The sequence below is a fragment of the Notolepis coatsorum genome, assembly GCF_963971535.1.
Source record: "Notolepis coatsorum genome assembly, chromosome: 7".
NCBI lineage: Eukaryota > Metazoa > Chordata > Actinopteri > Aulopiformes > Paralepididae > Notolepis > Notolepis coatsorum.
Genome location: NC_140171.1, coordinates 149,457,594 through 149,482,980, shown reverse-complemented (window position 1 = coordinate 149,482,980; position 25,387 = coordinate 149,457,594). Strand labels below are relative to the sequence as shown.

Here is a 25,387-nt window from a genome sequence, read left to right as displayed (position 1 = left end):
CTTGCAAGCCTAATCGTAGTAGCTGATTGTTCACCGCCATTATTATCAAATATCCGGCTCCGCTCGCTACAGTCTCTGTAACAGGGCTAGAGTAACTGTAACTCTGTAACTACCCAATCTCCTCCAATGTACAGTTTCTTCGTCAAATGTAGGCCTATATACTCTCTTTTTTAGACACTTTTTTGTATCACAAACAGTATTTGTAAATCTGGTATGTCATAAATGTCTAGATGTAGCAGTACTGTCTATCTGTATGTCATGTATGTCATAAATGTCATGATGAATTGAAAATGGGGGACCCTGATGTAAACAAGACGAAAGTCTTTCTCTGGTCTGCATCCCCTTAACAATTGTGTGTATTGAGCTGTACTGTATTGTACCCATTCTGCAATCTGTTAATAAAAATGTCAATCAATCAATCAATCAATCAATCAATCAATCAATCAATCAATCAATCAATCAATCAATCAATCAATCAATCAATCAATCAAACAGTTGCAGTAGGTGCCGCTAACAGCTACCCTACTGCTGAGCTAAATGCACACTCCCGTCCAGTAGGTGGCGGTAATGCACAATACAGTCGCTAGCCGTGGCGTAGCAAAACAACGCAAAGAAGAAAGTGTCATGGTGCCCCCCAGTGAAAGGTTTATTTCTCAGTGCATCTGAAGAACTTGTGCTTGTTCCGCGAGAATGAGGTGAAATAACCCTTCGTTTCAAGGTGAGAGAACGAGGGTACTTGATTGTAGAGTTACTTGAAATGTTATTGCTTCGTGACAGGTATTCAGGCGCTGGGAGATGTGGTAAAATGAGCTCCTCAGCTCGCTGCTTGGCTTGCTAGTTTCATCATCATGTAGCAGCCTCTCATTCTAATGCAAGATCAACATCACAACAAGCTAACTTATTCTTGGGATTCATTATTTAATCTTCACCCTTCTGCACTCGTGGCGTTAGCCATGTTGTTTGTGCTGTTGGGCTTTCATTGCCATGGGGGTCATTAAGACTATTAAATTAAGAAGACAGTCCCTGTCCTGACTCCTGGCTCTGTCTTGGATCCCTGCTGATTGATTGATTGATTGATTGAAAACTTTATTAACAGGATGCAGAATGGGTACAGTACAGTACAGCTCAATACATACAATTGTTAAGGGGATGCAGACCAGAGAAAGACTTTCATCTTGTTCATCAGGGTCCCCCATTTTCAATTCATCATAACATATATGACACACATGACATACAGATAGACAGTACTGCTACATCTATACATTTATGACATGCAGCGTGTTCTGTACAGGCTCAGCCAAAATACGTGTTCTACACTCTCAACAAGGACGTCTTACAATAACACAGGATGGAGTGTCCTTCACTTTTGTCACAATTGTTACTATGAATTGAAAATGGGGGACCCTGATGTAAACAAGACGAAAGTCTTTCTCTTGTCTGCATCCCCTTAACAATTGTGTGTATTGAGCCGTACTGTATTGTACCCATTCTGCAATCTGTTAATAAAGTTTTCATTCATTCATTCATTCATTCAACTAAACAGGGGTTAGTTACAGTTACAAGTTACCTGTTGACAAATGTATTCAGTAACGTACTGTAAAGTATCACATTATAAAGGTAATGTAATCTGGTTGAATGAATGAAATGAAATGAATGAATGAAAACTTTATTTAACAGATTGCAGAATGGGTCAATACAGTACGGCTCAATACACACAATTGTTAAGGGGATGCAGATTGCAGACCAGAGAAAGACGTTTGTCTTGTTTACATCACGGTTACTTTCATTTACTTTTGGATTACCTCAATGCAAGAAAATATATAATTTAATATGGTTTACTTCAAATGCTTCTTTAGATTAGACATGGAGTCAGGGACTGACTGGGGGGGGGGGGAAAGGGTCCTGGACTTTTTGATCCAGACCGGCACCACAACCAGTCTGCAAATATTCTTTCACCCCCTGCCCATTGACGCACATTAAAACACACTTAATACCACCACTTATATAGGCTAAGCATAACGGATGATACTCTAGCCCAGTGGTACTCAGAGACCAGCCCTTAATACCACCACGTATAGGCTAAGCATAACGGATGATACTCTAGCCCAGTGGTACTCTCTCAGTCCAGCCCTTAATACCACCACGTATAGGCTAAGCATAACGGATGATACTCTAGCAGTGGTCCTCAGACCAGCCCTTAATACCACCACCACCACGTATAGGCTAAGCATAACGGATGATACTCTAGCAGTGGTCCTCAGACCAGCCCTTAATACCACCACCACCACGTATAGGCTAAGCATAACGGATGATACTATAGCCCAGTGGTACTCTCTCAGTCCAGCCCTTAATACCACCACTTATAGGCTAAGCATAACGGATGATACTCTAGCAGTGGTCCTCAGACCAGCTCTTAATACCACCACGTAGGCTAAGCATAACGGATGATACTCTAGCCCAGTGGTACTCAGAGACCAGCCCTTAATACCACCACTTGTAGGCTAAGCATAACAGATGATACTCTAGCCCAGTGGTACTCAGACCGGCCTTCTTGAGTAATGCCGTCTTTGCTATAAATTGTCCACGTATTACTACCTTTAGTGCATCCCATAAAATGGTTGGGTCTACCTATCCATTATCATTTTCTTCTCTGTATCTGCAGTCTGCTGCGGTCGTGTGTGGTGCTATTCCTGTAGGAGAATAGTTCAAGTTAGTGTATTTATTTATTACCCAGGGACAACAATGCACATTAATCAACATTAATGTAAATGTGCCAGAGTTGGCTAATGAGCTAGTTTTAATCCGTAGTCCCTGCCTAACATGCATGTCTGTTGGTGGAAGGAGGAAGAGACTGAGAGAAAGAATCAATCAATCATGGTTCATATAGTGTCATTGAGCTTTGCACCTGTTCCATATAATGTGATGTTTGTGGGTTGGTATAAAAAGGCATGCAATTCTATTTCTAATGCATTATGATGACAAAATCAAGGCCAAATCAACCTAAACACCCCCTTGTTAAATACAAAATTAGGTTGATTAGAAATAATATATATTCCACCATTGTCCATTGAAATCAATTAAGCAATAATACACGAGAACCAGTGGAATATCAGCAATATTGCCACGGATGTGAAGTGCCCGCAGCCACCACAGAGTGGCAGTATTCCTGATATTCCACTGGTTATTGCATTTATACAGCAAGTTACACCATCAGGGAAAAATATAGGATGAATACAGATAATTCTAGGGTCTTTTATATTGATTTCAGTGAACTTGGCGTAGAAAAATAGTTCCTAAAGATGTATCGTTGCTATGGAATTTCAAATGGATTATTCTAATATATACAACAGGTAGGTCCGACCACCTATTTACCAAGGTGGAACGCTGTTTTAATGTACGACCTAGGAGGACCATTATTTTTATTATAAAAATCAAGAGAGAATGTACCCATTTAGATTCCAAATATGTAGTCAGTTCGTGCAAACAACGCTTGTTTGGACATTTGCTCCAACGTTTCCGGAGCTTGGGCGGCTGTGACAGGACTTGACGCATGTCCAGTTTAACAATGTGAGGTTTGATATTGATTGATTGAAAACTTTATTAACAGATTGCAGAATGGGTACAATACAGTACGGCTCAATACACACAACTGCTAAGAGGATGAAGACCAGAAAAATACTTTCGTCTTGTTTACATCAGGCCAGGGTCCTCCCATTTTCAATTCATCAAGAATTGACTACTAAGGTTAACTATCGTAATCGATCGTCCCGCTATATTCCTTTATCTGTAATTGATCAGTCTGCCCAGTTAGTAGCTAGATTAATATATTTAGTGGAAGTGTCAATAATCAAATAATCTGGACAAAACCATCGCTTTTATCCGTCTGATTCAGATGACTCTTAACAGACATTTTGAACCGCTCTTGGTCCATATATGGGCATATATGCATGCCGTGACACGGGGGATTCCCCAGTCTGGATGGTCAGCCCCAGTCTCCTCCGTAGACCAGACCGTCTCATTTAACAAGAGGCTTGTTTGAGATTCAAATAGCTCCTACAGGTACGTTAAATCAAATGTAACGTTGTCCGCGGAGTAGGTCATGTTGACATTTTCCCTTTGATGAATGGCAGTTGAAACTTTCTACAACATTCTAAAGCCAGCGCAGTGGTATATTCATGGTGATTTTACCGTGAGTCTATCATGAATATACTCACTGCTTAGAATGCTCTCGACCAATCACAATGTGTGGTCGGACCTACCTGTTGTATAATATAGCTTTGCCCATGAAGGTGTGTAGCATCAGTGAGTCTAGTTGCTCATGTGTTCATCGGTCCTCTGCAGAGATGAATTTGATGACTTCACTGATAAGGAGGGCAAGACTGATCCACCACCCTGACCTGACACTCGTCTTTCATCCAACTCACTCGACCCTGCATCCGGTGATCTGCCAGAATGCCAGGTGCCTCGCCACTAAGCAGCCGGTAAGATCCCAGTCACCTAGAACCTTCTCTGAACTCCTGAGTATTTTGGACAGATGATTATATTCAATAAAGTAGGTAGGGCTGACCCCTATTAGTCGACTAATCGGTCGAAAGGAGCCGTAGTCGACTAGCCAACCTCTTAGTCGGATACAAAAAAAAAATTATAATATAATTTTTTTTATCATTCTTTCCAAAAGAAAAGAGGCCTAGAAGCGTGGCTAACGCTAATGGCACGCATACCAGAGGCTAACTGCCTACGAAAACAGGCACAGAGGCACTGAAAGAGGATTTCACCCATCTAATGAACACACTAGACTAGACTAATATCAAGATGTATCCATCGGTGGACCAATTGCATGCTTTTGCAGAGGACAAGAAGCCTTCAGTCGACTCCTTCAGACATTAAGCACCCCCCACAGCCCAAATGGAATGATAATATATATTTTTTTTTTTAATATTATTTTTTTATTTATTTATTTTTTTTGGTCGACCAACAGTCGACTAACGGCAAATTTTGGCCAATCATAGTTGACCATCCAAATCCTTAGTCGGGGACAGCCCTAAACGTAGGGCTGGGCGATATGGCCAATTATTTTGCAGCAATTCTTTGTCGTTGCCGCCATCTTTAGTGTTACATCCCCTCACACTCCAGTTCTCAGGCTGCAGCTGGTTTGAAAGCGAAAGTGAACAGGCTTCTCTGCTGGCTGTGGCTCCAGGGGAGTTGAACAGTTCTGGCTCTGCTAGTTTCTTTTCTGTCTTTTGGTGCTTTTTTGGTGGACAAACCACTCTGCCAGCTCTGCTAGCACACATAGCCTACTGTGTACAGACGGTTTCAAACTGTATTTTAAATTAGAAAGCAAACAAAATAAATGGACAAGAGAAAAAGAAATCTCAAGTTGGTCAGTATTGTCATTTGGACAAGCAAAGCCATTACTTTAAGTTGCAGGCAAGAAAGACAAGTCTGTCCACTGTCTCTGGTTTTAAAACTGCCCTGTTGCAGGTCACAATTTTTTTTAATGTATTGATATATTGTTTATTATCAATTGATATCGATTATTAAAATATATCGCGATAATTATCGTTATCGTTTTATCGCCCAGCCCTCCAATGAAGTAATGATTTCTTTACTGTGAAGTTGCTTCTCAAGGGTTATTTATTCTCCAAGAAAGGGGTTTAATTTTCTACATCATTTTCATCTTCATAGATCCAACTTCCCATCTATTTGTATGTATGTGTGCACTTGCTCTAATTCTTTTTTTTGTATACATTTTTTGTCCTAAATTTTTTCCCGTATTTTTCTCCCATCCCAATTTAGTCGTTATGCCAATTCCCTTCCTGGTCATTGCACGCATTGCCCCACTGTCGGCCTAGGGAGGGTGAAGACTATCACATGTCTCCTCCGATACATGCGGAGTCAGCCAGCCGCTTCTTTTCACCTGACAGCGAGGACTCTCACTGGGGGAGTGTAACGTGTGGGAGGATCACATTACCTCCCCCAGATCCCTTCCCTGCTGAACAGGCGCCCTGCCCGACCAGTAGGAGTCGCAGTTTTCAACGACCAGGACACGCACCCCACCGGCTTCCCACCCACTGACACTGCCAATTGTGTTAGTAGGGACAACTGGCCAAGCCGGAGGTACCGCTGACAGCTGGATTCAATCCCCAGAGTCTCTGCAGTGGTAGGCAAGTGCTTATTCCACTGTGCTACCCAGACGCCCCACTTGCTCTAATTCTGAATCCTCCAGTTTAATTTTCATCTTCTCAATTTCACCGTTTCCCATAATCATGGCTTTGGTCTTTTAGCTGTTCAATGCCTACAGGCCTTCTAGCACTTCTTGGAGTTCCTGCAGTTTGCAAGGCTGTAACACAGAACATTATATACAAATTATACACAACAGCTAATAAACCATATAAAATGATAGTTACGTATATAACTGAGGTTCTATGAATCCTGGATGACCGCCAGAGGTGGTGCTTTAAGCACTGAATCGTCTGCCTTGCCTGGAGTCAAGGCCTGGAATTCCTTGAAAAGAGCAAATATTTTTACAAGGTGCTTAAAAGGTCCTTGAAATACAAATCAACCATTCGCATTGAATGTTTTGTTCATCCATGATCAAATTGTTCTGAATCAAGAAATCGCTTTTTTTCGGTTGTTTTAATTAATCAAATCTGACGAGTCGCTGTCTCGCGCGCTCCAACTGCTTTTCCTCATTTCTTCGCGTGTGATGCTCTAGTTGGCACGCAGGCCAAGAAGGTGCTTAAAAAAACAAATAGTGCTTGGAAAAGTACTTAAAAATCATTGAATTTCATTTAGCCATGTCTGTGGGAACCCTGCATAACAGACAAGGAATTGGTCTGACCCCTGTAAGCTTGCAGTAACGTTCACATAGGCTCTCAGTACCGGGCAGAGCAGCCTCACTCTGTGGGGCTCGGGTGGAGATGACCCAGGGTCCAGGGTGTGGGCAGCAGCCTCAGTCTGTGGGGCTCGGGTGGAGATGACCCCGGGTCCAGGGTGTGGGCAGCAGCCTCACTCTGTGGGGCTCTGGTGGAGATGACCCCGGGTCCAGGGTGTGGGCAGCAGCCTCAGTCTGTGGGGCTCGGGTGGAGATGACCCCGGGTCCAGGGTGTGGGCAGCAGCCTCACTCTGTGGGGCTCTGGTGGAGATGACCCCGGGTCCAGGGTGTGGGCAGCAGCCTCACTCTGTGGGGCTCGGGTGGAGATGACCCCGGGTCCAGGGTGTGGGCAGCAGCCTCACTCTGTGGGGCTCGGGTGGAGATGACCCAGGGTCCAGGGTGTGGGCAGCAGCCTCAGTCTGTGGGGCTCTGGTGGAGATGACCCAGGGTCCAGGGTGTGGGCAGCAGCCTCAGTCTGTGGGGCTCTGGTGGAGATGACCCCGGGTCCAGGGTGTGGGCAGCAGCCTCACTCTGTGGGGCTCGGGTGGAGATGACCCAGGGTCCAGGGTGTGGGCAGCAGCCTCAGTCTGTGGGGCTCTGGTGGAGATGACCCCGGGTCCAGGGTGTGGGCAGCAGCCTCAGTCTGTCTGGTGGAGATGACCCCGGGTCCAGGGTGTGGGCAGCAGCCTCAGTCTGTCTGGTGGAGACGACCCAGGGTCCAGGGTGTGGGCAGCAGCCTCAGTCTGTGGGGCTCTGGTGGAGATGACCCCGGGTCCAGGGTGTGGGCAGCAGCCTCAGTCTGTGGGGCTCTGGTGGAGATGACCCCGGGTCCAGGGTGTGGGCAGCAGCCTCAGTCTGTCTGGTGGAGATGACCCAGGGTCCAGGGTGTGAGCAGCAGCCTCAGTCTGTGGGGCTCTGGTGGAGATGACCCCGGGTCCAGGGTGTGGGCAGCAGCCTCAGTCTGTCTGGTGGAGATGACCCCGGGTCCAGGGTGTGGGCAGCAGCCTCAGTCTGTCTGGTGGAGATGACCCCGGGTCCAGGGTGTGGGCAGCAGCCTCAGTCTGTGGGGCTCGGGTGGAGAGTACGCTCCAGAACCCAAGGTTGTCTGGGGGGGGGGGGGGGGGGGGCAAATGGGGGCAAAAATCTGAACCTGTGTGCTTGTGTAAACTCACTGTATTCAAATGTTTTATTTCGGCGTTTTCTTTGTCTGTTTCTTTTCGTTCCAGTTCAAAGGCTCAAAGAAAGTGTACAAGGTGCACACTGTCAAACCCAAACCGGAGAGACAGGTGGTGGAGATCACGCAGCAGATGACGGTGTCGGCTCTGGCTCAGGCCATGAACAAAGACTTTGGTAATGATTCAGACATTGATAATGATTAAGTCTGTCCGTTTAAACTTGTATAAGCCAGAAGCTATGGTCTAAATGTGTGTTGCTTTGCTAAAAACAACGTGTTTACGTTTTCGGGGTGTGTGTGTGTGTGTACAGGAGTAAATCTAAACGTACTAAACCTTTTGTCAAATAATCACCAGTGTAATTGTATTTGTAAGAGATTAGCTGAATAGAAGAGTTTAAACTCTAGGACCTTATTGTAGAACTGTTCCTGCTAATTGATCAGAAAACCTTTTGACAACCACCCGGGCCTGGGGCTTTGACTTTGCATTGATCGCTTTCAGAAAGATTTTTCACCATATAAATGTGGCGTATTTTGACACATGGACAATAAGGTTTTGTGAACTTTCTCAACCCATTGTAGATAGATCTGTTTTACTCCTGTGTTTATGAACAGTACCAACATAAACAAACGTTTTACTGCCACAAAATACATCCAAGACAAAACCTCATATGTACCTGCTGTCTAGTGTCTGGGCTACCTACCTTGTTTTTATGTTTGGATCACGTTACCAGAGGCCTTAATCCCACCAGGTGTGTATAGATCACGTTACCAGAGGCCTTAATCCCACCAGGTGTGTATAGATCACGTTACCAGAGGCCTTAATCCCACCAGGTGTGTATAGATCATGTTACCAGAGGCCTTAATCCCACCAGGTGTGTATAGATCACGTTACCAGAGGCCTTAATCCCACCAGGTGTGTATAGATCACGTTACCAGAGGCTTTAATCCCACCATGTGTGTATAGATCACGTGATTGAGGCTTTAATCCCACCATGTGTGTATAGATCACGTGTTTGAGGCTTTAATCCCACCATGTGTGTATAGATCACGTGTTCGAGGCTTTAATCCCACCATGTGTGTATAGATCACGTGTTCGAGGCTTTAATCCCACCATGTGTGTATAGATCATGTTACCAGAGGCTTTAATCCCACCATGTGTGTATAGATCATGTTACCAGAGGCTTTAATCCCACCATGTGTGTATAGATCACGTGTTCGAGGCTTTAATCCCACCATGTGTGTATAGATCACGTGTTCGAGGCTTTAATCCCACCATGTGTGTATAGATCACGTTACCAGAGGCTTTAATCCCACCATGTGTGTATAGATCACGTGTTCGAGGCTTTAATCCCACCATGTGTGTATAGATCACGTGATTGAGGCTTTAATCCCACCATGTGTGTATAGATCACGTGTTCGAGGCTTTAATCCCACCATGTGTGTATAGATCACGTGTTCGAGGCTTTAATCCCACCATGTGTGTATAGATCACGTGTTCGAGGCTTTAATCCCACCATGTGTGTATAGATCATGTTACCAGAGGCTTTAATCCCACCATGTGTGTATAGATCACGTTACCAGAGGCTTTAATCCCACCATGTGTGTATAGATCATGTTACCAGAGGCTTTAATCCCACCATGTGTGTATAGATCACGTTACCAGAGGCTTTAATCCCACCATGTGTGTATAGATCACGTGTTCGAGGCCTTGATCCCACTATGTGTTGTGTATAGATCACGTGGTCGAGGCCTTGCTGAACACGCGTGTGGATGTGGATAACCTGAAGCCCAACACGGTTCTTGGGGAGAAGTGGATCAAGGAGGTGGTGAAGATATCCGGAATGAAATTCAAATTCAAATCCAAATTGACGGAGGACAAGGAGAGGCCCAACAAAGACGTGCAGAGAAGGTACGGTGGGGCACTCCACACTCATCCACTACGGTTTGACCAACGCTGCGTTCAGATTGACGATGAACGGGAAACCTTTGTGGAGCCACCAGTGTTAATTTCGTCAGCTATTTAAAATTTTAGTTTTAGTCTTAGTCATGTGTGAAATGCTCTTTTTTGTTTTCATCATTTAGTCCCCTTTATCTATTTTTCGTTTAGTCAAGTTTTCAGCCACAGGTCTGAGCATTTTAGTCTTTTTTGTTTATTCTCGATTTAGTCTTTTTTGTTTAGTCTCGCCACTCAGTTACAGCCTCATAAATTGGCGTGAGCTTTTTCTAAACAAAAACAAGCTAATGTTAGTGCTAGCTGGTTAGACTTATGTAAGCTATTTAATGTGTTCTATGTTATTATTGATGCTGATGTTATTAGGTGGAGTTGCAGGTCCGTTGTTGTGTTGTGGAGTAGAAAGAGGAAGAAAACCTCTTGATGATCGGATATCAATTCTGTGATTTAATTTGACTATAGTTTGAAAGTATAGGCGGACTATTCCTCGGTTACATTGGTGGCAGCGGTGGGATTGTTTCCTGCATTAGTGTCCAGCGTGAGAAGTAAAGGGAATGCGAGAATGAATTGGAGATGATTTGACAGCTAGCTAGTTGCTAATACTAACAGTAATGTAGCAGTTAGTTTCAAACTAGTCTCCTCCTCGTCTTTCACTTTCAACAATACATTCTGCCAAGTCCAAGCCCACTGCATACAAGACCACCGAGACCCTGTTGCCCCGCCATTGTTCTATTAAACCCATGCCGACTGCAGTTACTGCTATCTAGAATGCTGACTAATAACAAATAACGCGAGTAAGGGAATGCACACTAATAATAACATGAATTATTAAAAAAGTTATAATTCGTCTTAAAATGAAGAGAGATTTCGGCAAGATTTTATTTTGTAAACTAGATTTTGTGTCGTCGTTTGTAGTCAACGACATTGCATTAATTATTTAGTCACGTTAGTGTCACATTAACGTGATGTCTCGTCTTGTCGTCGTCAGGGGAAAAAGATTTGTTGACGACCATATTTAGTAGGGATGCTCGATATTGGCTTTTTTACCTATACCGATATTGTCCAACTCTTAATTTCCGATACCGATATCAACCGATACCGATATATGCAGGGTTTCCCCCCCCAAAAAACTTAATAATTTCAGGTAATTAACATTACATATGTCTTGTTGTGGAATTAACATAACATTATGCATACTTTTGACAATAAATTAAATCAGAATTTGTTCTTACTTGCTTGCCTGGGTAAATAAAGGTTATAGAAATGTAAAAAAAAATTTAATAAAAAAATTGGAAAACCGATACCGATATTTTCCGATATCACATTTTAATGCCAATATCGGCCGATAATAACGGTAGGCCGATAATATCGGACATCCCTAATATTTAGTCATAATTTTCGTTGACTAAATTAACACTGGGAGCCACAGAATGTTTGTTTAATTTTTTTATACCCAAATATGCTTTACAGTATTCTATAGTAGTGTTGTCGGGGACATGCATTGCTATTCCTAGCACTATTTGGGCAACTTTACACAATTCCTGTGGGTCTATGGAAGACACCTGTAAGGTTCATTTAAAAAAAAAAAATCATTGTTTTATATTTCTAATGGAGTACTCAAAAGCATAATTTTACAGCCTCAGGAATTCAGAGAGAGAGAGAGAGAGAACAACCACAGAGCCAATCGGATCACTATCCGCTCAATCTACGTGACGTCACGATGCGAGTCAAATCAGAATAACCTAATTAAATCGAGCAGGGAATGGTCGGACCTGAATGACGGCAATCCGCCAATATGGTATTTAGAGACACAGACACATTGATACTAACTCATATTACTATAATACAATGCTAGACACTGAAAAAAGACATTTATAATGCATGTCCCCTTTAAAATATCCTCAAACTAAACCCTCAATTTGATTAAAGTGATTAATCTGATTAAATTAGTCTTTTCTTTTTTATTAAATCAACTTTCCAGCCCCAGACCCAGCCCAGGGAGAAGCCCCAGCCAACTAAATACATTAAATCAACTTTCTTTAATGAATATAACTCAGTTTCTTTTAATACTATAATATTAGTGTAGCCTAATCTTTATCTGCAACTGTGAAGAAAAACTAGAATGTGAATTTTTTTATTTTATTTTTTAATTCGAATGTTGATTTAGAATTTGAATGCCAACGTAATGAACGTTCGAAAGTTTGGGCTCAGCCCTAACTCCTCACCTGAAATTGCTCCCGATGAGCAGGTCGGCACCTTGCATGGTCGCCTCCACCGTCGGTGAGTGAATGTGTGAGTGAGTGGGTGAAAATGTGAGGAACAAATTGTAAAGAGCGTTGGATAAAAGCGCTATATAAATGCACCATTTTACCATTTACCACTCTACTTTGTGGATTTGGGAGAGTTGTTCAGGTTCAGATCATATGTCTTGGATCATAATGAATAACATGTAAATTGGCTGTAGTTCCCTTCATCAGAGCATCTCTTCCCACCAGACCTTCAGACCCTTCACAGCTGGTGTCCCGGCCGCCGGTGGTCACCATCATGGGCCACGTGGACCACGGGAAGACCAGCCTGCTGGACAGCCTCCGGAAGAGCCAGATAGCCTCCATGGAGGCGGGGGGCATCACTCAGCACATGGGGGCCTTCCTGGGTAAGATCGGGGGGCATCACTCAGCACATGGGGGCCTTCCTGGGTAAGATCGGGGGGCATCACTCAGCACATGGGGGCCTTCCTGGGTAAGATCGGGGGGCATCACTCAGCACATGGGGGCCTTCCTGGGTAAGATCGGGGCGCATCACTCAGCACATGGGGGCCTTCCTGGGTAAGATCGGGGGGCATCACTCAGCACATGGGGGCCTTCCTGGGTAAGATCGGGGGGCATCACTCAGCACATGGGGGCCTTCCTGGGTAAGATCGGGGGGCATCACTCAGCACATGGGGGCCTTCCTGGGTAAGATCGGGGGGCATCACTCAGCACATGGGGGCCTTCCTGGGTAAGATCGGGGGGCATCACTCAGCACATGGGGGCCTTCCTGGGTAAGTTCCCTTCAAACGTCATGGCACTCTTTCCAGTACCTATCGCCCCTGGACTCATATTCATAAAGATTCCCATTAATCGTGATTAGCATAGCTAACATCAGTTCCACTGTCAAACATCTCTGTCCAAAGAGGAAGTCAACTAGCCGGTGCTACCTATACTCTTTTTATTATTTTATTATATTATTTCCCCTTAACATATTGAATAACTATTTTATTATTGTAATTAAGTTAAATAATTTCATTTCACGGCGCCTATGCAGACTTGTTCCATGTCCATGGAAACAACGATGAATAAAGCCATAAAGATATGGTTTCCTAACACAGAAAAGATAGTCCATTTACTTTTCTGATAACTACATCACTGTATGACTCATACATGTTAAAACAAGCTTAATTGAATGAATGAAGTTTATTTTTCTGTCTTGTTTACAGACAAATCAAACACACCTGTGTGGACTTACAAAATACAAATAAATAAATAGAAATCACAAATGTACATATTCAACGACCGAAAAAAAAGGAATAGGCTGAAGCACATGCTTATTTTTGCCTATCCTTTACAAATTCTTAAAAACGAAATATATTTTAATATAAGAAAGAAAAACTTAAAATATGCTGCAAGATATAATTTTTTGAAAGAAAAAACAAATGTTTGATGTTTTACTCAAAACTGTACTCCTGAATTATTTTATCCTTTAACTCTTTCTCTGCCACGCTGGGAACGGGATATGGCTATGTGCTGCCACGCATTAAACCTTGTCACCTTGTCACCTTGTTTGCAGGGCTATATTTATATTCTATATTATAGCTATGGATGCAATACTGTGGCCCATTTGACATCGAGTATCTATCCTTCAAGATGTGAAAAAGAAATAATTTTTCCATCCATACATTCCCGTTTTATACCGTGGTGAATATAAGTATGTTTTTAGAGCGGTTTAGGGTAATTCCTGGGAGGCTAGTAATAGCCTGCAACGTATATTATACTTAATCCATTGGCATTTCGTCCCTATACACGCTACAATAAAAAATTCAAATGCATATGATCGGTATATTATGTTCCATTATGAATGCATGAAAGGGGGGGGGGTAGTTTCTGATTGATTGTCAATAATGGCATTCGTTAGTACAACAGCATATGCTGATCAGGGCGATGGCTATGAAAACGAGGCACAATCAAGCTGAAATTGACGTTAAATTGCTCTTACCTGTGGCCGGTGGGATTCCAAAAAGAATATTCCAATTATTTGATTGCCATCTGGTAGATCGTATGTCCATTTGGCCCACGACATAACCCACCACAGCATAATGAATCTGGGGTCCCGAAAACTATTCAATGCTATCGGGTGAAGCCCTTGGTTCAGGTTACTAGAAAAGTCCGCCCGGAGGCAGGGCTGGACTGGGACCAAAAATCGGCCCTGGCTTTTTTGGCCCAGACCGGCCCACCATAATTGGTCGTACACCACCCACCAGTACACCATCCTTGCGGTCCCCTTAAATATGCGTACCTACTGTACTATTCCCCCAAACCACTACAAAGCTGGGTAGTAAGTGCCATGGACAAGTGGACCAGTGTACTCACTCACTCTTGGCTGAATCTTGTTTTGGGTGGTGATGTAAAAACACCTGCATCATAGCAGGCTCAGGATGGGCAAAGTAGTCTATAGCCTGTTCATCCCTGTCTCTCTCCTCAACAACCTGGCTTGACTAGACATAAGGAGAGAGAGAGATAATTACAATTAACTGGTACATTCAGGTCCAGAATTGTTGACTGGTGTTTAGCAGGCTGTGACGTACAGGCGTAGAGACAGAGGTGTTTAGCAGGCTGTGACGTACAGGCGTAGAGACAGAGGTGTTTAGCAGGCTGTGACGTACAGGCGTAGAGACAGAGGTGTTTAGCAGGCTGTGACGTACAGGCGTAGAGACGGAGGTGTTTAGCAGGCTGTGACGTACAGGCGTAGAGACAGAGGTGTTTAGCAGGCTGTGACGTACAGGCGTAGAGACAGAGGTGTTTAGCAGGCTGTGACGTACAGGCGTAGAGACAGAGGTGTTTAGCAGGCTGTGACGTACAGGCGTAGAGACAGTGGTGTTTAGCAGGCTGTGACTTACAGGCGTAGAGTGTGAACCCCCATTTTTCGAATGATAATATAACCACAATAATAATAATAATAATAATCATAATCTGATCTATTCTGACCAATCGAAGCTGACTGAAGTGCCTACAAACGGAACTCACTGCCTGGTCCAGTTGACAGGGTTTCCGGTGGGAATTGAACGGTATGATGCCAGTGACCTGGAACAGGGGATAATAGTTTTAACCTCACGTCGTTAACCCTTTCACCGCCGCACTACCAAAAAAACGGTTAACCCTTTCACTGTTACGATACAGAAGGTTAACCCTTTCACTGCCGCACACGACAAATGGTTAACCCTTTCACTACCACACTACAGCAGGTTAACCCTTTCACTACCACACTACAGACGGTTAACCCTTTCACTACCACTAACTGTCTGTAGTGTGGTAGTGAAAGGGTTAACCTTCTGCAGTGTGGTGGTGAAAGGGATAACCTCATGCCTTCACGTCTCTCTCTCCACAGTCCAGCTCCCGACGGGGGAGAAGATCACCTTCCTGGACACTCCGGGCCACGCAGCCTTCTCCTCCATGAGGGCTCGCGGGGCCAACGCCACCGACATCGTCATCCTGGTCATCGCGGCTGACGACGGGGTGATGAACCAGACCGTGGAGTCCATTCAACACGCAAAGTCAGCGAAAGGTACGAGTGCTCTCTTTCACCGGCTACATTTAGCTAATCTTGGAGGATGAAGTGATGGTTCAAACATGCTATTGGAAATAAGGCTGAGACCACTTATCGATGATTATCGATAACTGCTTGAAATCGTGGTGTCACTTATTGATTTTTTTGCATGTGTAAATAATATATATATATTTTTTATTATACTATACTAAAATACTAGGTCTTCTGTCATGTTTTAGTTAAAACATCCCCATTTCATGTAAATTCAGTTGAAGTGCAACTCTGCACTGTGCATTCAATATGCAGTGCACTCCTCCATCACATCCAGAGACCAGACTGTAACATGAGAAGGATCACTGTGGTCGTTTTGAATGGGGAAATCTGTAACACTAAAGATGGCGGCAACGACAAAGAATTGCTGCAAAATAAACATACATTTGTTGTTTAAATAATAATAAAAAAATTAAAATTTAATTATACTAATAAACATATCGATATTTATAGATAATTTTGTCCCCCGATTTATCGATTCTTCCAAATGGCATATCGTCTCAGCCTTAATTGGAACCAAGAGAAAACGTGATTATGCCAGGAGGGAGATTGAGAAACATACAGCAATGGTTGGGAGAGAGTCTGTGCTCCTAGTGTAATAATAATAATAATAATAATAATAATAATAATAATAATAATAATAATAATAATAATAATAATAATAATAATAATAATAATAATAATAATAATAATAATAATAATATAGTGAGGACGGAGCCCGCGACTCCCAACACCACATGGTGGTTGTGTGTCTGCAAGATACTCAAGATGCTCATATTGTATTTCCTGGATAAGAATCTCTCGGCCCTCACTGCCACTATTAAATGATTTTGATTAGTCAAAGTGTATTCACTGCTTGTGTCCACCAGTGACATCACAAATGTAATAATCACCTGTGCACTGTATGTTTACTATTGCACTTTACTGTTACATTTGCACCCGGAGTAGTATGCCAAACTTATTTTCGTTGTACTGTACTACTTGTGTTGTATGACAACGATACATTTGAATCTAATCTAATGTTGATCGGTCACAAATTGCTTCCGCGCTACCTGTTGAAGAAGGGGGTCAGCACAGCACAGATGCAATGCTGAGCCTCTCGCTTCCGTTTTGCACACTGCCCCTCGCCTTATAAGGAGCTGGCGGGGCGTGTCTGTATGCAAATGCAGGTGTACGAGAACGCACTTCGTACGTCAGAATGAGTGGCATACTTCATTCTAGGAGTTCGCAGCTGCGTCCATTTTGGAAACTTAAGAGCACCTCTCCTCTCTCCACACGTCGATGACTCCGGGGGTGACTGTCGTAGGTTTTCTCTTACGAACTTCCTACGAGGTTATTTACGAGGAAAGTTATGAGAATGTTGGTGCATATGAGGTTCATTGACCGTTGCCCCCAGATACTCTTGGCAGAGCCTGAGGTGTGGCCAGCAGTAGCAGTCCCTCCCCTATCCCCATTCAACTCCCACCCACACGTCAGACCAAAACAGAAAATGTGAACAAAGCACAATACAAAGAAGGGCTCTCTTGTCAAGAGGTCGCTGTTTGACGACATTACAGAATCTACCTTTTAAGGTGAGAATATTCCTCAATGAATAGCAAGAGTAAACCTTTAATTCCTGTGTTTTTCTTTTACAGTGCCGATAATTGTGGCGATAAACAAATGTGACAAGCCTCAAGCGGACCCAGAGCGCGTGAAGAAGGAGCTGTTGGCTCACGACGTGATCTGTGAGGAGTATGGGGGAGACGTCCAAGCCATCCATGTCTCTGCTCTGAAGGTAACCTGACCCTGACCTAGTCCTTCATGTCTCTGAAGGTAACCTGACCTAGTCCTTCATGTCTCTGAAGGTAACCTGACCTAGTCCTTCATGTCTCTGAAGGTAACCTGACCTAGTCCTCCATGTCTCTGAAGGTAACCTGACCTAGTCCTTCATGTCTCTGAAGTAGGGCTGCAACTAACGATTATTTTGGTAATCGACTAATCTGTCGATTATTTTTTCGATTAGTCGACTAATCTAACGATTATTTTTGTCGCACCCTCAATCTCTGCTTCCTGTGGGCATGGCTCCTTCTCCAATGCATGTTTTACCTCACATTTCAAAGTGCAATACACTTTTATTTCTAGAGAATATTAACAAAAGAATATTTAACATTGGAATTGGAAGACATTTTAAATATCATAAATAAATAAACCAAAAACAATAAAATGGACTCTAATAAATGCACTGTAATAAAAAAAAAAAAAAAATATATAAAATGGACTCTCAGTCACTGTTGGCAAAAAAAATTGTGCAACGTTTTGCTACTTAAACGTTAATTGAACCAGGAGAGAGAGAGAGAGAAAGTGTAGAGTGTCAATTTGTTTTTGTGTAGGGTGTCATCTACAAATGGTTAAATTGTTCTACTCTCTCACTCACTCACTCACTCACTCACTCACTCACTCACTCACTCACTCAACACACTGGGAGTTGGCTGAGCTCGGAGAGGGTGCACTAAGCCACGCCCCCTCAACACACAGAGTTGGCTGAGCTCAGAGAGGGTGCACTAAGCCACGCCCCCTCAACACACACAGAGTTGGCTGAGCTCAGAGAGGGTGCACTAAGCCACGCCCCCTCAACACACACACACAGTTGGCTGAGCTCGGAGAGGGTGCACTAAGCCACGCCCCCTCAACACACAGAGTTGGCTGAGCTCAGAGAGGGTGCACTAAGCCACGCCCCCTCAACACACACAGAGTTGGCTGAGCTCGGAGAGGGTGCACTAAGCCACGCCCCCTCAACACACAGAGTTGGCTGAGCTCGGAGAGGGTGGACTAAGCCACGCCCCCTCAACACACTGGGAGTTGGCCGAGCTCAGAGAGGGTGCACTAAGCCACGCCCCCTCAGCATACTGAGAGTTGGCTGAGCTCAGAGGGTGCACTAAGCCACGCCCCCTCAACACACACACACAGAGTTGGCTGAGCTCAGAGAGGGTGCACTAAGCCACGCCCCCTCAACACACACAGAGTTGGCTGAGCTCAGAGAGGGTGCACTAAGCCACGCCCCCTCAACACACACAGAGTCGGCTGAGCTCAGAGAGGGTGACCTAAGCCACGCCCCCTCAACACACACAGAGTTGGCTGAGCTCGGAGAGGGTGCACTAAGCCACACCCCCTCAACACACACAGAGTTAGCTGAGCTCAGAGAGGGTGCCCTAAGCCTAAAACAGTTTAAGCTGAAAAAGATATACTTATGACATTAACATTCCACAATAAACTATTTACAACTGAATGAAATCCAATCAAATGTATTTGTAAAGCCCGCAAACGCATGTTAATGTCCCCATGGGCTGGACAAGCCTTCTTTAAACAAGAAGAAACATCACAATAAATAAAACAATTTAATCATTGTACTGGATCTTTACTAGATGATAGTCTAGTATATATATATATATTGGGGATCCCCCGATCACATTTTTTGCCACTGATCACCAATCGTCTTGAGCCATATCGGCCGATACCGATCCGATACAGATCGTTTTTGATAAAAAAATAATAATAATAATAATTTTATATAATTTATTTTTTTATTTTTATAAAATATATATATTATATAATTAGACTTGTAGTTGTATTATCTGCGAGACATCGCCACCACGCAACAAGTCAAAATGCTCGCTATCTGCAAACAGCTCCACTGTCTGTGTGTACTCGAGTAGCCTCCAGCTACGGCCAGGATTCTCCGGCGCTGCAGCTGGACCCTATTGGTATAAATCACATTCAGCAAGCCCTCAGCTCGAATACGCATCGAATCAATGTTATAAGACATTGATATCAGGAGCTATCTGTAGCTACTGCTAGCCGGCTAGATAACGTTAAGACAACGCCTCAGTGAACTATTTAGTTTAGAGCAGGGGTGGCCAACCCGCGGCTCGCGAGCCGCATGCGGCTCTTTGCCCGTCAATGTGCGGCTCTTCCATCCATACATTTTTTTTTTTTTTTTTTTTTACCTTTTTTTTTTTTTTTTACCTTTTTTCTTTTATGTCACTCATTCCATAAGGACGTAGAATAAACATTTAAATTTTTTTGAAATGGTCCATTTGCATGTTCTTGGTATCTGAATCTAGGGACATTATATCAGTGTCAGAAATAGTGTCTGTTACTAGGCTTGAGTAAATTGTAATGAACCAAAGGAGAATATCAATTCTATTTAAAAAAATGTTTTATCTTTGACTGTGAATAACACCATGCTAAAATTTACCAGACCTGAAAAATCTAAGCAAATGAATAAAGGGAAGATGATTAAACAGAAGGTTTTGTAGATACAGTACTGAATTCTGCCATCTTTTTTATAATGTACATTTCTCCAAAATGTTTCATCATATTGCAACACCGTTTTTTGCAAGACGTTCACAGAAAGGTAGAGAAACTAACTGCGTTCTGTTTCATGGCAATAACGTTCAGGTTTGTGGGAGATAATCCCAAAAAATAAGAGAAATAAAAAAGTAAATCCAGAAGTCAGATGATTGACAGGGGCTGGTGTGAGCTGGGTAGGGTCGTTTTTCTAAATTTTAAAGCCCTGAGTCTCTTCCTTCAAAAGACTATACTCACTTTTGGATGTGCCACTTCCTCCTGTCAATATGCGCCGGTTTCCGACTCAATGCCCTGAGATTTCTATAATCTTATATTTCACTAATAACAGTTAAAATAATTGGTAAACAAACGTAATGCTGAAAATATACACTTTTACTGTATATCTCGGGCTTAAGAGGTTAACCCTGTGAGGCCCAAATTAAAAAGACATTAGCAACTTCAGAGGCCAGAGGGTGGGACATATAAACACATTTACTATCAAATAGCATTGTGAGGCTGAACAACAGGACCAATTGACTATACATGTGCTTAAAGGGGAACTATCTTATAAATGGCCTTTTTCAGTGTTTACCATTGTTTCTTAGCTATGTGGACTTATATTAATAGGATCTATGTCTCTAATTCTCATATTGGCGCATTCTTCCAATTCTCCTCTCACAATATTCACCCTCACTGAACTGAGTCATCTGAAAATGTGCATATCTGTGATGTCAGAAATTTCTCAGCTGCATAATAATGTGGCAGTTGATGTGGCAGTTGGCACCAGGCCACACAGTGGTTGGAGCCCAGCCTCAAAACGGCTTAAGATCTTGAGGTAGAAAAATGCGGTTTTTGAGTACTTGATTAGAAATACAAAACAATGCATTTTATTTTTTTGAAAAAAACCTAGGTGTTCCATAGACTCACAGGAATTGTGTAAAAGTGCCCAAATAGTGAAAGAAATAGTAAAATAGTTCCCCTTTAACATTTTTTAAATAAACATTCTTTTTTTAAATGGCTAAAAGTGATTTTGTAATTTTGCAACCGTGGGTCTCACAGGGTACTTTTAACCCTGTGAGGCCCAAATAAAAAAGACATTAGCAACTTCAGAGGCCAGAGGGTGAGACCTATAAACACATGAAGGGTGCCGTGACTGAAAAAAAAGGTTGAGAAACGCTGGTATATGGTGTGGCTCTTTGTGGTACCACAGTAATGTTTGTGGCTCTTAGTCTCTGACTGGTTGGCCACCCCTGGTTTAGAGCTAACGTGAGCTAACGTGAGCTACCGAGTCAACGGAGGTAACTTATCATGCACTCGACTATTGCTGGAGCATTTGTTGATATCAGCAGCTATCCGTAGCTAGCCAGCTAGATAACGTTAGACAATGCCTCATGTAGTCACTGGGTCATTTAGTTTAAACAGTAACGTTAGCTCGGTAGGTAGCCAACGTTAGCTCACGTCACATGCACCAGACTATAGCAGACTGCGAGGCATAGGAGCCTGTTGTTTACATGAGTGCGGGAGGGGCTGGGGAGGAGGAGGGCCGTACGCTGCACGCAGCTCTGTGTGTCTGAGAGAGAAGTCAGCAGTGAGATCTCTGCTAAGAATTGGATCATGTTTTTCGATCGGTTTTGACGATCGGCGAAAATAAAGCATTATCACCGATCTCATATTTATACTGAATATCGGCCGATACCGATCGCTGGCCGATCGATCGGGGCATCCCTAATATATATATATATATATAACACCTATCTAAAGTGTATCTTCAAGTGTTATCTTCAAATGGTTACATTTTTCTACTGCTGTTTTTTATGGTAATTGTCATGTTACCGTTGTGTCATCTGTCTCACCACAAGCCCGTCCCTCATTAAGTTAAAGACATGTGGTCTGACAGGGGCACAACCTGCTGGAGCTGATGGAGGCCACAGTGACTCTGGCTGAGATGATGGAGCTGAAGGCAGAGGCCACTGGTCTGGTGGAGGGAACCATCATCGAGAGTCGCACCGACAGAGGCAACGGGTAGGTCAGTGGGTAGGTCACTAGGTCAGTGGGTAGGTCACTAGGTCAGTGGGTAGGTCAGCGGGTAGATCACTAGGTCAGTGGGTAGGTCACTAGGTCAGTGGGTAGATCACTAGGTCAGTGGGTAGGTCACTAGGTCAGCGGGTAGGTCACTAGGTCAGTGGGTAGGTCACTAGGTCAGTGGGTAGGTCACTAGGTCAGTGGGTAGATCACTAGGTCAGTGGGTAGGTCACTAGGTCAGTGGGTAGATCACTAGGTCAGTGGGTAGATCACTAGGTCAGTGGGTAGGTCACTAGGTCAGTGGGTAGGTCACTAGGTCAGTGGGTAGATCACTAGGTCAGTGGGTAGGTCACTAGGTCAGTGGGTAGATCACTAGGTCAGTGGGTAGGTCACTAGGTCAGCGGGTAGGTCACTAGGTCAGTGGGTAGGTCACTAGGTCAGTGGGTAGGTCACTAGGTCAGTGGGTAGATCACTAGGTCAGTGGGTAGGTCACTAGGTCAGTGGGTAGATCACTAGGTCAGTGGGTAGATCACTAGGTCAGTGGGTAGGTCACTAGGTCAGTGGGTAGGTCACTAGGTCAGTGGGTAGATCACTAGGTCAGTGGGTAGGTCACTAGGTCAGTGGGTAGATCACTAGGTCAGTGGGTAGGTCACTAGGTCAGTGGGTAGGTCACTAGGTCAGCGGGTAGGTCACTAGGTCAGTGGGTAGGTCACTAGGTCAGTGGGTAGGTCACTAGGTCAGTGGGTAGATCACTAGGTCAGTGGGTAGGTCACTAGGTCAGTGGGTAGGTCACTAGGTCAGTGGGTAGATCACTAGGTCAGTGGGTAGGTCACTAGGTCAGTGGGTAGATCACTAGGTCAGTGGGTAGGTCACTAGGTCAGTGGGTAGGTCACTAGGTCAGTGGGTAGGTCACTAGGTCAGTGGGTAGGTCACTAGGTCAGTGGGTAGGTCACTAGGTCAGTGGGTAGGTCACTAGGTCAGCGGGTAGGTCACTAGGTCAGCGGGTAGGTCACTAGGTCAGCGGGTAGGTCACTAGGTCAGCGGGTAGGTCACTAGGTCAGTGGGTAGGTCACTAGGTCAGTGGGTAGGTCACTAGGTCAGCGGGTAGGTCACTAGGTCAGTGGGTAGGTCACTAGGTCAGTGGGTAGATCTGTAACGGGAGGAGCAGCACTGATGGCAGGGTGGTCTTCTAGTTACAGTGCATCAACTCATTGGACGCCAAAAACGAGTATACTCTGTTTTTGCCTCCCATGCGTTCGCCGCCAAAAACGTAAATACTTGTTTTTTTTATTATAATTTTTTACTAAACAGTCAGCCGGACCTTGTGATCCTGGTAGCTCTGAGTGAATTGGAATTGAAATGACAATCGAATCCCGATAGGTGGCAGTGCAGTATCGCCTACCTTTTGATTTGGGCTAGTTTACTGTGGGGGAGGGCTTGCTCACTCACTGCTGGCCATATTAGTCGCCGCCAGAGTTGAGTAGCAAGGCTCTCTGCCTGCCACTACTCTCAGCCATAAGGGGGGCATGCTAGCGTAGGGTCACGTGGGCTTAGTGGGCAATCAGAGGAACCCGGAAACCGAACAGCGTTGTAGAAGGCTGCCAGGAGCATGCAATAAGACGGTATATGGAATATTAATACAGTCTATTCCACTATAGCTATAGTGTGCTGTATGGTGACTGTTGTGAAGGGCCAGATTAAACCGAATATATATATTTATTTATATATATATATTTAATTGTATTTGTATATTCTCTAATATTCCCTGATATCCCTTGTATATTCCTTGTACAATATGCATTGAATATCCATTCTAGCCTACTGAACATCCCATAATAGTCTCCATTCTACTATTGGTCGAGACCTTGGTGCCAGGCTGCCATACCCCTCAGACCCAGTTCAAACGTACCGCTCCACATGTACGAACAAGTCCTAGTTCCGCGTAGGAATCTGGCTACCGCACCACTAATGGGACTATTTGTTCATAGTGCGTATATATACTGCGCTACTAAAGTAGGACTTTCTTTTCAGTCCAGTTTCTTACCCTCCAATAGAGTCACAGACGTAAAGCCTCCCCGCGACGCCACGTGTGGGAGTAAGGCCAAGTTCGCCTACCATCGGTATTGAGACATCGTGTATATTAATATTTGAATAGTCATATTTGGCACTATATCGTCGAGTTGGACGTAGTCTATTAAGCTAATAATAGTCTGTTAATATATAGTGCTTCGTGCGGTGAGAATACTACCGTAGTCAGTACCCCATCGTTTCGGGCAGAGAACTGGCTGCTTACCCAGGGTGGTTGACCCCATGTGAAGCTGCACCCGAGGAGCCCCAGAGCCGATGAGCGAGTGGACCTGTATACCGGATTATTCTACCGACGACAGCCCGCCTTCCCAGGCACGGATTATGCTTTGTATACTTTGATTATTCCATGGATAAAGACCCCCGACACTGCCGTGTGTTGGAACCCCCCCCCCCTGGAGAGGACGCAAGGTGAGGAGACGCTCTGCAAGACGAGGTCGCTTCACGTCTCTCCCCCGTGGACCGGAGAGAGCCGGCCCACAAAGAGTCCACCTGCTTTCATCTGTGGTCCAAGGATCGCCGGCGCATTGAACGGCACTACAGTGGGTTCACCTGGGATACCCTTGGCCGGACGAGGCAGCCGGATTCTACCCCCCCCCCCCCCTCCTACTCCTGTCGGCTTACAAGCGACCGGATTAACCCCCCCTTAGTGTATCTAGTATAATCATTAAAGTATCATTGCTGTTATTCCTTAACTATTCCAGGTCGTATATTTACCACCTGCGCCATCAGAGATTGGACATTCTCTATTGATATACCGACGAATACTCTTTGCCATAAAAGTGCATACTATTTCAATTCATAAATGTAATTAAGTGATTAAGTGCTTGCTCTACACACCATTGCTGTGTAGTAATAAACGCATACTTCGACTTCGTACATTTGTGTTGGATCCGTTTCATCTACGTGAGAGTGTTTATGATAATATATTTATGCCGTGTACTGGGTGGCCGAATATTAAGTACAAAGGTAGTGGTAGTAAGTATCATATCTAGTAATACAGTCAGGGAATTGTACCCCTCAGTTACAATTGGTCCTTCGAGCCGGAGGGTAATTAGTGTAATATTAATATAGTGTTATTAATATTGAAATGGCCTATGATGAA

The 25,387-nt window shown here is 44.0% G+C and overlaps 1 protein-coding gene across 2 annotated transcripts in view; it reads left to right on the top strand.

Moving 5' to 3' along the window:
* Positions 1–596: 596 nt before the first annotated feature.
* mtif2 (mitochondrial translational initiation factor 2) overlaps positions 597–25,387 on the top strand; it is a 47,119-nt gene continuing 22,328 nt past the window's right edge. For both annotated transcript variants that reach the window (XM_084318524.1, XM_084318523.1), the window contains exons 1-8: positions 597–718; positions 4,342–4,481; positions 8,101–8,224; positions 9,783–9,957; positions 12,495–12,652; positions 15,640–15,816; positions 17,484–17,623; positions 22,073–22,197. In XM_084318524.1, the coding sequence (XP_084174650.1) occupies positions 4,344–4,481; positions 8,101–8,224; positions 9,783–9,957; positions 12,495–12,652; positions 15,640–15,816; positions 17,484–17,623; positions 22,073–22,197 (1,037 nt within the window). In that variant the 5' untranslated portion in view covers positions 597–718; positions 4,342–4,343. The remainder of the gene's footprint in view (positions 719–4,341; positions 4,482–8,100; positions 8,225–9,782; positions 9,958–12,494; positions 12,653–15,639; positions 15,817–17,483; positions 17,624–22,072; positions 22,198–25,387) is intronic.